Consider the following 14,253-nt stretch of genomic DNA (forward strand, 5'->3'; position numbering starts at 1 on the left):
ATGGTGAGAGCTGTATACAAGGCACTAACACATCTCTGAAGCTGTCCCTTTATTTCTATGGTGAGAGCTGTATACAAGGCACTAACACATCTCTGGAGCTGTCCCTTCCCACACATCCCAGGTCCCCGTCCTCAGCACCAGACTCCTGCGCACAGCTACTCACACCCTGTTCTATCCGGTTAGAGCCCTCAGAGCTCTCCCTCCGTGTCACCCACAGAGCACCAAGCGCTCATCACCCACAGAGCAGGCACTGCATAGCAGTGGTCCCGCTGCCCCAGCTCACACCATGAGAGCGGGCAGGCAGCAGCCAGAGGAAGGTCACAGTCAGCAGCCAGCAGCACTAGGCTTACAGAGCAGCTGCCAGATCACAAGCTCGGTGCGGTGTTTCCGTATGCTTCACTTTTTGCCCCTCAGAATGCAGACCTTAGGTTTATCACAAAATGCCTCTCAAATTAGCAGGAACTCTTAAGGATCCCTCTCAGAGTCCAAATAAAGACAACACAACAGGCAAATGGAGCTAAAATCTGAGCGCTAAGAAAACTACTCACAACACAATCTTTCTATCCCTCCTCCTCCTTTTTCTTCCTCTTCCTCCTCCTTCTCCTCCTTTTTTCCCTCCTCCCTCCTCCTCCTTCTTTTCATGTTACAAATGCTCCCAGTAATATATACCCTTATAACCAGCCCCTAGCAGCTTCCATGACTAGAATTCTTTATCCCCATAAAAATCAGATAAGAGCCCAGGTCTGCAGCTTTATTATGCCTGTCCCTCTTCTGCATGTCTCCCTCCCCACCTTGGAGTTTATGTGTAAACTTTGCCGTTGAAGGCATCAGAGTGGCCAATGCCTGTGTGACCCCAGGTACACATTTCCTTTTTAGTTTGTTTCATCTGTCAGTGAGAGATGCCAAGGATTCCCTCCCTTGGCTCCTGCATGGTATCTGAACACTGGGGCACAGTTGAGCTTCTGCAGTGATTATTCCAAGTTTACATGGTGCCTGTCCCAGAGCTGGACTGAAAGCAAGACAATATTAAAAATCGGAGATGTGGAGGCTGATTTTTTTGTTATAGGTATATAGAAAGGCATATTTAGATTTTTGTAAGTTGATTTTGTATTTTATTACTTTGTTGACATTGATGAGAATTTCTAGAAGCTTTCTGATGGACCTTTGGGGTCTGTTATGTATAAATGTAATAAATTATATAAATGGACATTCAGCTAAAACTCATATGCTCATCTCAATAGGTGCAGAAAAGGCCTTTGACAAAATTCATTGTGCCATCATGCTAGTCATAGAAGGATTTCATCATTATATATCTTCTGGAAATGGGGATAATTCAACTTCCTTTCTGACCGAACCCCATTCATTGTGTCTCCTGTTTTATTGCTGTAGCTAGTTCTCCAAGCATTATAAGGCAAAAATGGGGTGAGTGAACAGCTCTTGTCACTGCTGATTTTAGCAGGAGTGCTTCAAGTGCTTTTCCATCTAAGATGATGTGGACTATGGGCTTGTCACATGTGGCCGCTGATGTCCTTCTACAATTTATATAATGAACACATATTGACCTTTTGTCAAAGACCTTTTTGGCATCTATAGAGATGAGCACATGATTTCTGTCTTGACATTCATATGATTTATTAAATGCATTGAGTACTTATCAATCCTTGCATTTCCAGGAGATAGCCAACTTGATAGTGGTAGATGATTTTTTAAATGCACACCCATATTAAGTTTGCAATTAGTTTGTTGAGAACTTTTGCATCTCTGTTCACCTTGCACATTGGCCTGTAGTTATCTTTATAGTTGTATCTTTGCCTGGTTTGTATGTAGAGTAACACTGGCTTTGTAGGACGAGATTGGAAGTGTTACTTCTGTTTCTATTTTTAAAAAAGTAATTTAGGAGTATTGTGGTAGATTGTGATGGTATCTTGTTTGTGCTTTAACAAATAAAGCTCGCGTGACTATCAGAGTATGGAGCTAGTCACTAGTTAGCCATAGAGGTCAGGCAGTGGTGACACACACTGTTAATCTCAACACTCAAGAGGCAGAGTCAGGCGGATCTCTATGAGTTCATGGTCACCATGGGCTTCGATGAGATTGATCCAGTCGAAAAGAGAAGCAGAATCAAGTAGCGGTGTCTCACACCTTTAATCCAGGTACCTGGGACTCACACACAGTTAATCCCAGCACTAGGGAGGTGAAGACAGGAAGGGATATGGCGAGGGAGAGAGAAATATAAGGAGGGAGGAGACAGGAGGTCATTACATTCAGTCTGAGGATTCATGGAGACAGGATCATGCCCACCTTGGTCTGGGGATTCAGCAGAGGTGAAAGGTCTCACTAGTGGCTTCTTTACTTCTCTGCTCTTTTATTATTAAGACCAATTAGAATTCGAACTACAGTAGATCTTGGCCAGTCTTGCACCATTCTGCTATGAATCGGTCTTAGCCTGGATTGCTTTGTTTTGCTTGGTTTGTTATCTCTATTTTTATTACTGTTTCCATCTCTGTATTTGTTTTGGGTTTATTTAAGTAGCTTATGTCTTTTTGGCTCATCTTTGGTGGTTTGGGAGAATCTAGAAATTTGTTTATTTTACTTTCTTATGGAGTATAGATTCCAAAGGTATTCCTTTAGAATCTTCTAGATCTCTTTGGTGTCTATTATAATGTTTTCCTAATCATGTCTGGTTCTGTTGAGCTATCTGTCTCCTTTCTTTCAACTAATTGGACTAGCAGTCTGTCAATCTTTATCTTCTCAAAGGATCACCTCTCAGATTTGTAGATTCTTTATACTGTTTTCTTTATTTATTCTTTGATATCTAAAAATTTTAAACCAACTTTATTATAAAAACTTATAAAAATTACACACCGAAGTTAGCTAGACCCAACATGGAGACTGATCAATGAACTTTTATACAGTTAGGCTGTCCATTTTGAATGGAAATTGTGTAGCTTCATTGGACTTTACACTTTCAATATTGAATATATTTTATATATCCACCTACCATCAAAATAAAAAAAATCTACAACAGAGGTGAAACTGAAGCAACTGAATATTGTATCCTATTTCATAAGTTATATCCACTACCTGCATTCATTTCTTTCTCTTTTCCTATCGCACAGCCTTTCTTGTTCTCATCTCTACTTTGTTTACATATATGTGTATATGGTTGGTTAGATTCCACCTATGAGAGGGAATATGCACTTTTCTTCAACCTGAGGTTTTTGATCTCACTTAAGATTATGCATTAGAAGTCCATCCGTTTTCCATCAGATTTTGTGATTACATTTTTCTTCAAAGCTCAATATCACAAACATGTGGTGTGTGTACGTGTGTGTGTGTGTGTATCCCAAATATTTTGTTATCCATTCACTGTTGGAACCAGCAGGAAAAGACTGTGCAAGCCACAGAATTAGGCCTGCCCGTGTGGAAAGCAGTGCTGCAGTCTTGTGGAAAGACCTGTTTTCTGAAGCCTCCTAAAGTCTTGCTGCCCGAGGCAGCCGAAGAGTGGTACAGCGGGGTCATAGCTCGATTTCTCGGGCGTATGTCCAAGCATGTGCTCTCTCTCCTCAGGCCCCAATGGCATCGCCATGTCTTCTCCCATAGATGGATTTATTTGTTCCTCCGTTACTGTAGTTTTTCTTTTATTATCCTTTTGAGACAGGGTTTCTCTGTGTGGCTCTGGCTGTCCTGAAACCTGCTCTGTAGACCAGGCTGGCCTCGAACTCACAGAGATCTGCCTCCTGTGTGCTGGGATCAGAGTCATGGACCACTACTACCCACAGTTTTGTTTGTTTCAGCTCAAGATGTCCTTTGTCACCACCCTGTAGAGTGACTCCTCATTTTCTCTCTCTGCACATGCTGGGCTTCCTGGGGACACTCATACCCTCACAGAAGTCATATTTTATTGGCTGCTCGCTATGGTCCATTTGCATCCCCCTCAATGTCAGATAGCACAGGTACTATATTCTCCCTTGAGCATGGGCGCAGGGAAATGCGTTTTGATTTGAGTGAGCCATTGCTCTAAACCTCAGGAAAAGGGATAATTTTTATTACTCATGAGACAGGCCTTGTTAGGGCTTACATACTCTTGTGTATTACTGGTAATTCTAACAATGAGAAGATGCTCACATCTGGAGTTTGTTGTTTGTTTGTTTTTTGTTTTTTCAGATGGGAAGCCTTTCATCTCTCTGAATGGCCCAGATAAGAGGAAAAAGACAGGCACTTCAGATTTAGTCCCTTTTAACTGCACCGCTGGCCCTTTCAGCTCCAGGAACCTCAGTTTTAATTGGCTGAAGGACAATAATGAACTCCCAGCCTCAGCCCCAGAACTGGTGCCTATCAGCAATGTATCTTTTTACGTCACAAGCAAGGCGTGGGTACCATTGATCAAACAAGATATCTTGTCTCAGATCACCTGTGAAGTCACCCATGAGGACCTCGATGAGCCCCTAACAATGACCATCAATCTTTCCCACGTGATCCTAGGTGAGTGAGCAGTTAAATACACGGTGGGACCGCACTGGTAGCACGGAGGCTTTGCCCAAAGCCCTGTTTTACAATGAGAAATAGAAATTGATCCTTGCCAGCCTTGAACAGATGGATATGGATGAAAAGTACAGGTTCCATGGGCTGGCCATCTGGGTTTTGATCTTAGCTGTGCCATTTCATAGGCTGTATAATATTGGTCATGTGTCTTAAATGGTCTGTGCCCCAGTTTCCCTAAAAAATTAGAATAAAACCAACACCTTTCTGGTAAGTTTCCTCTGAAGATTAAGGCAGTTGTTTTTTCTAGAACACCAAGAAGGAACTGTGTCTAATGTGTGGTAAGTTGTTTATGAGTGTTTGATTTTACTACTGTATGGACCTAGCATCTCTCTCTAAATATATTTGCCCTATGCATACCATTGCCAATGTTTAAAATTTCTAAATATTTATTATTAGAGAGAGATTGTGGGATAAGGTGCCGCACACTGCGCCCCCGTGTCTGCGCTCGGTGCGCTATTACCCAGTTACCGAGCTTCGGGCAAGGGGCTGGAGGTTGAAAACTCAGACGCAGAGATAGACTAACACACACAGCTCCCAACGCTGGTTCAGAAAGCCCATCTTTAGTAACACCATGTAGACTTAAATGCACTGCAGTTAATGGTCAACAGGTGATCCTCTGATCCGCTAACTAGGCACAGCTTCTAGTAACTTATATTAGAAGGTTCTAGGAGGGAAAAGCAACTGAAGGCCAGGACTCATTAATCCCAGGACTCATTAATCCCAACAATAAGGCATGTAATCTCAACTCCTTAGGAAACAGGCAAAGATGTAACAACTTCCAGACCTGTAGGGGTTAAGACTGAGTTCAAGTCCAGCCGAGACAATTTAGTGAAATAAAATGAAATAAGTAAAAACAGGGCTGAGCTTCTCCTTCAGTGGCGGGGTGCTTGTCTTCTATGCATTAGATCCTAAGTTCTGGGGAATCATTTGCATTGGGTAGAATATTATTCACTCAATAAACAATGAACAGCTTCTGTGTGCCAGACAGTGCTGTAGGTGTTGTGATTACAGAGTCCCTGATCTTGTGGGGCAATTCACTTTAATAATTCCTGTGATTCTATGTCACAATATGGAATATTTAAAACACAGACCAGACTACATATCCACGTGTCTCCAGCTATGTTTCATGAATATTTGTTTCATGAATACTTGTCCCTACTTATCTTACATGAAACATATAAAAACATATAAATCTTGTTCATTTAAAAAGGGTGAACTCGTGAACTCTCTTCATTGGGAACTCACAGCAGCTGGAAGAGAATTGCAGGAGATCAGGCCACTTGACTTCCAGCATGAGATGTAGGTCTTCATGGACCCTGCCCCATATCTGTGGGTCTCCTGTGCTTTCTGAAGGAATGAGAGAGTTTACCTTAAGGGTGTGGCCCTGGTAGGTCAAGCACGCTCCAGTGCCAGGAGCGTAGAGACAGCACAAATTAGACTAGCTGGAATGTAAGAAAAGAGGAAGCCCGGAGGTGGTGGTGCACGCCTTTAATCCCAGCACTCGGGAGGCAGAGACAGGCCGATCTCTGTGAGTTCGAGGCCAGCCTGGTCTACAAGAGCTAGTTCCAGGACAGGAACCAAAAGCTACGGAGAAACCCTGTCTCAAAAAATAAAAAAAAAAAAAGAAAGAAAAAGAAAAGAGGAGCTGAAGAGATGGCTTAGTGGAGGCAGAAGGATCAGGAACTCAAGATTATCCCTGGCTACATAGTGAGTTCAAGGGCATTTTAGAATTCTTGGGAGCCTGCCAATCACCCAATCAATCAAATCTTAACAAAACGATCGAGAGACCCTGGGGCAGGGAAATAAGACAGCACCAAAATGTCACCTCCGTTTGCTTTTTGTTCCTGTCTAGTTGTCCCCACAGTGAAGATCACCAAGGAACCCCCAGGGATCCATGATCATGCGCATCAAAGAGTCACCTTGACTTGTCACGTGAATCACTTCTACCCCCCAATCAGACAGCTCACCTGGACTAAGAATAATAACAAGATGCTTACTGTCGAGCACCTGCAGAACACCAGAAACTCCGATGGGACATACTCTCTAAAGCACACATTGCAGGAAGATGCCATGTCTGATGAGAGCACCTTTAGCTGCTGGGTGTTCCAGTCTGACCAGCCTCCGCTGTGGGTCAACATCACCCTTGGAGCACAGCACCCCACTAAGGGCAGAGGTGTGTGCCTTGTCTCCTCTGTGTTCTCAGGGCATTGTGACTGAAGGGCTAGAGACTCGGAGAAACCCTTGGTAGAAGTAGAGAAAGGACGCCCTCCTTAGTGAGAATGCTGTGGCATAGCCCCACCCACACCTGCACCCCCTTTCTTCCAGATATTTCCACCAAGAAATGGTCTCCCTTGCTGCACTCATCATGTCAAGTTTTTTTCTTCTTAACCCAGAAATCGCCAGGATTAAGGGCAGCTGGGCTCCAAATAATGTGTGGGAAAAGCAATTAATCAGGATGTGAATTCAGTTGGATGTTTCTGGAAATCAACTTTGAAGAGCTCCAGAATTATTGACTTCCTTAGCTAGGGAAAGGGTCACACAGCGTGGGTGTCAATTCCCCATCACTCCCTTCCTCTGCTCCTTTCCTTCCTTTCTATGCACAGGGCTCCTGATTTCTTCTCTTTCTTCCCCATTTCACTCTTTGCAGACTCACACTATTCTCCCACAAGGGGGCGCTGTGCCGTTACAATCCAGAGCTTCCTTGTTTCTTTATCCAGCTAAGCTTCACACTCTTGGGAGAAGGGACTGCTGTTCTGAAGCAGACCTGTTAGTGCAGGTGCACAGTCAGGGAGAGATACAAGAAAATGTCAGGCACGGGCAAGCCCGGGGACGGCAGCGTGCGGGCTTTTCCTTACAGTGCACGTGGGCTCTCTGCAGTGTATTGTAGAACAGGTAGCAGCTATCAGAGAAAGAGTGGAGATGCCAGGCAACCAAACAGCCCATTCTCATAGCAGGCTTCCACCCTGATTCCCATCTAGTCCTGTGGCAGAACCAGCCCTTTTCTGGTTGCTGTAAGAATTCTCAAAGGTAATGATCTTCACATTTCTTTGGGTCCTGTTTTGGTTGCCCAGTAGAAATAAGACAAATATCCACAAGGTGGGATGTATAGATCTGGGTGACACACCCCAGAATAATGCTTTTTCATAGGAAGCAAGTCTCATGATGTTTTAACCAAGTTTTTCTATTTTATTACTATGGTGAGAGCTGTATACAAGGCACTAACACATCTCTGGAGCTGTCCCTTCCCACGCACCCCAGATCCCTGTCCTCAGCACCAGACTCCTGCTCACAGCTACTCACACCCTGTTCTATCCGGTTAGAGCCCTCAGAGCCCTCCCTCCGTGTCACCCACAGAGCACCAAGCGCTCATCACCCAAGAGCAGGCACTGCATAGCAGCGGTCCCGCTGTCCCAGCTCACACTATGAGAGCAGGCAGGCAGCAGCCAGAGGAAGGTAATGAGTCACAGCCAGCAGCACTAGGCTTACAATGCAGCTGCCAGATCACAAGCTCGATGCGGTGTTTCCGTATGCTGTCTTCTTTGTCACCTGAGAGTACAGACCTTATGCTTGTCACAAATCATTTCTCAAATCTTATTGGAAGGTTTTTGCTTTTCTGGAAATGTCACATCTGTCTATGCCGTTCAGTTCCAACAACCAAGTACTTAAACTTCAGTGATGCCTGAGAGCCCAGGTCTGCAGCTTTATCCTGTATGTCCCCATCCCCAGCTCTTGGAGCTTATATGTGAACTTTATCTTTTCCTGAGCATCTTTCAGGCATTTACTGATATATCCTTGAAGTTCATTGGGCTGTCTGTGTCTTCTTTAAACTCTTTGTATTCTTCAATAACATTTATAATTTTTCCTTTACGTTTTTCCCCGTGGTTCATCTAGGTATCCTATAGTGGGAAATGTTTCTATAGTACTAGTGATTGTTGGGGCTGGGCATGCCAACCTGGCCATTCATAGCTGTGTTTTTGCTATTGACCTAGGCGTGTGGATTTCTTTCCCTGGTTGTGTGTCTGAAGTATGATTCTTCCTTACTTCCTGCTGGGATGGTGCAAGAACTGTGTGGCCAGAGCTAGACTTGGGTTCAGGGATGGAATGGTTAGTTGTTGGTTCTACTGGCTTACTAGGAAGATCCACTGCGAACGCTGTACTTCTGGAGCTAGATGTGTGCAGATGGGCTTGGGGGAACTCATCAGGAAATCCAGTGGGTGATTCTTGCTCCCAGAACTAGACCTGAGAATGTAGGAATGCCACTTGCAGAATCGTGGGACTCTTTGGGGAAACCAATGCATGAGCCTGTGTTTATTATTTTAAAGATAATAGCAACCCCTCAAGTGGTCCTTAGAGATTTTTTGATGTTGTCGTTGACACTTTAAAAGTAGTTACCAAGCATGATGCATTCAACATCAGCTTCCTTACTTATTAATCCCAAGAAATAAGATTCACTCCACTTTGTTAAAGAGTGAGAGGCATGAAAAGTTAAGTTGTTGGGGCGTGTGTGTGTGTGTGTGTGTTACAGATGTAGTTTGGATCCCAAAGTCTAAGGCCTGCCTATGGGCATTAAGAGATCTCCCTTAGTCCATCAACTCCAGCCTGACAGCAAGGGAACCAGGATAGGACCAAATTAGGCCCCCTGAATGTAGGTGACAGTTGTATGCCTGGGCAGACTGTGGGAACACTTGCAGTGGGACCAGGATTTATCGCTACTGCTTATACTGGCTTTTTGGAACCCATTTTCTTTGGAGGGATACCATGCTCAGACTAGATATAGTAGGGGAGGGCCTTGGTCTTGCCTCAAAGCAATGTGCTAGGTTTTGTTGACTCCCTGTGGGAAGCCTTACCCTTTCCGAGGAGTGGATGGGGTGGGATAGGGGGAAAGGTGGAGGCAGCGGGAAGAGAGGAGGGGGTGGGAACTGGGATTGATATGCAAAATGAGAAAAGGTAGTTTTTTTAAAAAAAATTAATTAATTAAAAAAAGAAAAATTTCCCTTTAGCAATGACTGAAGGAAAGACTGAGTATAAGGTCAGAGGCCTAGACCCCAGGACTAGACTACCTGGTTTTGAACTCCTGGCTGTGCCACTAATTACAGACCTGGACCTGTTCTCCCATCCATTGCTGCCTCCTTTCTCTTGCTTGTGAACTGGGGATGTTGACAGCTACATGTAAAGTTGCTGGGGGAGGGGGATTTGACAAATTCTAGAAGAGCCTGGGAGCCTGGCATTGTTTGCTATGAGTGTTTGTTTTCTATGTGGTGTTGTCTTCTGAGCTATGTGGAAGAGCCTGGGAGCCTGGCATTGTTTGCTATGAGTGTTTTCTATGTGGTGTTGGTCTTCTGAGCTGCGTGTTCTTTGGTCTTATTGTTTGCCATCTGCAAGCAGCTTCAGAATCCTCCCACCAGCAGGAAATATCCAAATCTCCACGAAAGAGGAAGCGGTGGGACTTTGCAAGGGGGGCTCCAGGAAACTGTTGGCACTGGAATTTGATGTGACGTGGAGCATCTCTTCTTTCAGGAAGGAAAGACTATGCTAACCACCTCGAAGGCCCCCTGCAGCGGTACTCACCGGGGACAAGCATCCAGCTGAAGTACACCTCCTCTGAGTTACCAACGCGGCAGGTTACTGTGACCTGGCTCAAAAACAACCACAGCCTTCTCCAAACCCAGACCCACGTCTTATCCAGTGGAAAGGGCTACAATGTGACTAGCAGTGTGCTTGTCCCCCTGGAGAGAAGCGACATCCTCTCCTCAGTTCTCTGCCGGGTTGAGCACAAATCGTCTGTGGTTTTCCAGAAGGTCATCACCTTGGACCAGTACCTCCGTGGTAAGACTTTTCTCTTTCTGGAGAAGGTAATGCTGAGATGGGCTGTGGGCTGCTCTTGGTGTCAGTTTACTCGTGGAGGAATGGCCTTACTTGGTGGTGACACCAGAAGCAGAATCTGTGACGTTCTTAATGCCATGCTCTGCTCAGACTGACTATGCAGAAGTGGCATTTGCTGTTGTCATAACTACCTGTATTAACTCAGAATCACTTTCTTCATCTGAAAAACAGATAGAATGTCTACCCTCTGGGATTTGGTTATAGTATTGCTATTCTATAGAAAGAATACTAGAAGGGCTTGGTGAGCTTCTAAAGTGTGGGGACTGTGTTGTCCTGAGATCATTACGACCTGGACGAGAGTCTGATTTTTCCTTTCGTTGATCTTCATAGGATGCGCCAGTGCTTGGTAGATCTGTAAAGTCAGGGAGATCATGATGTCTCATACCTAGGAGTAAATTTAAAGGTTCAAAACTGACCAATACTGATATCGGCAAAACATGGTGTATCAAGTTGTAGTAAGATTAAGCACCTTGCCTTGTATTAAGGCTGGGCAAAGTGACCTAGTATGAGGAATAGGGTCCCAAAAGCAGATAACAGAGTCAGACAGCCCCTGCTTCCATTGTCAGGAGTCCCACAACAAGACCAAGCTACACAACTGTAACATATACGTAGAGTGCCTAAGTCAGTCCATGCAGGCTCTCTAGTTGTTGGGTCAGTCTCTGAGCTCCTATAAGCCCAGGTTAGTAGATTCTGTTTCTTTGTGATTCCCTTGACTCTCTGGTGCCTACAATCTTCTCTCCCTCTCTTCAGCAGAAGACCCTGATCTCGTCCTTATGTTTAACTGTGGTCTGCATCTGTTTTCACAAGTTGCTAAATGAAGCCTCTCTGATGACTATGAGGCTAGGGACCAATCTATGAGTATAGTAAAATATCATTGGTCATCATTACATTGGCGTTTTCTCCAGTTGTGTTTGGGTCTCTCTTAGGTCTCTAGGCCATCCAGACTCTGGGTCCCAGCTCTCCAGGCAGTGTCAGGGGTGGGATCATTCTTGTGGCGTGGGTCTCAGGCTGGACCAATCATTGGTTGGCTACTCCCTCAGTCTCTGTATCACCCACATCCCAACACATCCTATAGGCCAGACAGGCTGTAAGTCAAAGGTTATGTAGTTGGCTTGGTGTCCCAGTGCCTTTACTGATAGTCTTGCCGGGTCACAGGAAGTGGCCAGTTCAGGCCACATATCCTCTTTTGCTAGGAGTCTTAGTTGGGGTCTTCCTTGTAGATTCCTAGGAGTTTCCCTTGTACCAGTTTTCTACCAGACCCTGAAATGACCCCCTTTCCAGTCTGCTCTTTAGTTCTCCCCCCAATCCCACCCCACCTGATCCCTCATGTCCCTATCCCCACCCGTCTCCAGTCCACCCACAAAACCTCTTCTATTTCTCAGGGAGGCCTCTTTGCCCAAGTATTTCTTACGTAATTCCCTGAGGTTAGTACAATTGTGTAAGGAAGAAAAGTCATAGAACATAGAAATGTTCATAAATGAACTGATTACTTATCAAACTAGCTACCGTTTCAACCTTTTCTTACACAGCACATATATCTCCAGCTAGGTTTTCTGTTGTCTTAGGTCTAAAAGCAGGACTTCAGGCCTCAAACCCTGAGTTCCTTAAAGTTGTAATACATAAAGACTTATATTATCTACTCTAGACAACGAGCTGAAATCTGCCTAATTTAGATGTCAGAGAGTTGATTTGGCCTTAGAAAATGCCTTAATTTCAAAATCTCAGAAGCAGAGCAAAAGCAGCTTACACAAAGTCTGATTGACTTTGACATCAGTGTAGGGCCCAGAACCTAGACCACCCAGCCTTCTGCTTAGTGTTCTGTTTCTACCATGCTGCTACTTCACATGAAAACTTCTGTAAAGGATCATGATGGGGTTTTCAACCCTGTGTCCATTGTCTGCCGTTGTGAACACATTGTATTGTATGCTGAAAACTCCAACCAAATTCCTTCTAGAAGCCATCAGATACTAATTTCGGAAGACTTATAGTTTGTTTATCACTATAATATAGCAGTAGATGTTCTATCTCTGCAGTAACCCCACAATTTGCTACATGAAACACTGGACAAATTGTTTAACTTCTCCAAACTAAAGAGTTCTTTTTTACTATGTAAAAATCTTAGTATCTTGGTCTCTAACACCTAGTATCTGTGAATCTCCAAATCTTGGGATTATCAAGTCATAGAGTAGGGCAACTGATTTGTAGTTTACTAAGTGGGTTTGATACATTTTCTAGAGCTTAAAATGAAAAGAAGAAATATTGGGATGTGTCTTATCAACCCATCTTCCCATCCATCTATCCAAACCTGCATTACCACTCTCATCCCAGCATGCATTTCTCCATTCATGCACCTGCTAACCAATACCTGAATCTTTGTTTGTGGTAGGCACTGGGTTTGGTCCTAGCAGATGACCCCACCCTCAAAGGACTTCCAGTAGATTTCCTGCAGTAATTGTTTGCTTTATATGAATTTTTGTCTCAGTCCCTCCTGCAGTGAGAGTGTCCCAGTCTTCCGCTCTCTCCAGTTTGGTGACTGTTACTTGCCATGTGCAGAGATTCTATCCACAGAATGTGTATCTCACCTGGCTAGTGGATTGCCATGTGCTCAAGAGACTGGAGCAACCTACACCCAAGAGGAATAAGGATGGGTCCTACACCCTGGAAATCTTGCAATCGATAAACACATCACTGCAGAGGCCTGATCAAGTACTCACTTGCAAGGTAGAACACGAGGCACAACCTCCCATCCAGGCCAGCATTATATTTTCTGCACCATCCTATATCACGTCCAAAGCCGTTGGGAGCCTAAGTAAGTTTGTCTCTTTTCTCTTGTGCACATTGAGGTCACCTTGGTTTGCTCATTGCACCACAGAAGACACTAGAAAGACAAGGAGTTATGAAACTCATTGATGTCTCGTCCAGATTAGGAGTCTGTAGTTTCGTGAATAGGCAGTGGCTTCCTTTAGAGTGACCACCCAGAATGGGTCTTCCATTTCCATTGGGAGAATGTTCTACCAGTTGAACCTCGCTGAAAATGCCCTAGAGAAAGTTTAGCATAGTGCTGATCCATGAGATCATGATGTTTGTCACTAGTGGCCATGAGATGTTTGTCACTAAGAGTTTGATTTAAAGTAGTCTCAGAAGTATGGGGGTAAGCTTGCTTGTACACCATTCTATAATACTTGAACAGTCATATCTGGGGACTGCCTTATGCCCACTCTAATAATAATTAATTAATTCTACCTAGTTATTTCACAAACATATAACCTTTATTCACCAGTCTACTTATCTGCAATAGGGTGTGAATCAGGTTTCCTAATTTATAGAATCCTTTTGAGGGCTAGATGTTAATATACAATGTCTATATAATTGATAGATTGTCTATACTAAATGCCAGCCATTACTATTATTTGAATTTATATAAGTTGTTTTCTAATTAATTTCCAATCATTATAATTGTGTAAATTTAGGCAACACAGTCAACCATCTCTCAGAAATCTTATTTCTTCATCTATAAGATGTTACTGATAATTCCAATGTTCTAAGATTACAACAAAGGTTACATTAAGTGACCACTAGACCATGGGGACAAAGCATTAATTATATTCATGCTGGCACATTGGTGAATGTCAGATCTTTAAGCAGTGTTTGTTGGGAAAATTCAAGGTAATACTCAGGTCTCTTATTTCTGAGAGCTAACTGTAGAGCAGTGAGCCCAAGGATGAAATGAGAATTGGGAAATACTTAAAACTTCCTGGCAATAAGAAAGAAAGAAAGAAAGAGAGAGAGAGAGAGAGAGAGAGAGAGAGAGAGAGAGAGAGAGAG

At 43.9% G+C, this 14,253-nt stretch overlaps 1 protein-coding gene across 1 annotated transcript in view; it reads left to right on the plus strand.

Annotated features, from left to right (window-relative positions):
• The window catches only part of LOC101989326 (signal-regulatory protein gamma), a 62,802-nt gene that overhangs the window by 47,503 nt on the left and 1,046 nt on the right, over positions 1-14,253 (plus strand). The window contains exons 2-5 of the mRNA XM_013353159.1: positions 4,168-4,485; positions 6,398-6,718; positions 10,063-10,371; positions 12,911-13,237. Coding sequence (XP_013208613.1) covers positions 4,168-4,485; positions 6,398-6,718; positions 10,063-10,371; positions 12,911-13,237 — 1,275 coding nt within the window. The remainder of the gene's footprint in view (positions 1-4,167; positions 4,486-6,397; positions 6,719-10,062; positions 10,372-12,910; positions 13,238-14,253) is intronic.

Source organism: Microtus ochrogaster, unplaced genomic scaffold, assembly GCF_000317375.1.
Source record: "Microtus ochrogaster isolate Prairie Vole_2 unplaced genomic scaffold, MicOch1.0 UNK3, whole genome shotgun sequence".
Taxonomy (NCBI): domain Eukaryota; kingdom Metazoa; phylum Chordata; class Mammalia; order Rodentia; family Cricetidae; genus Microtus; species Microtus ochrogaster.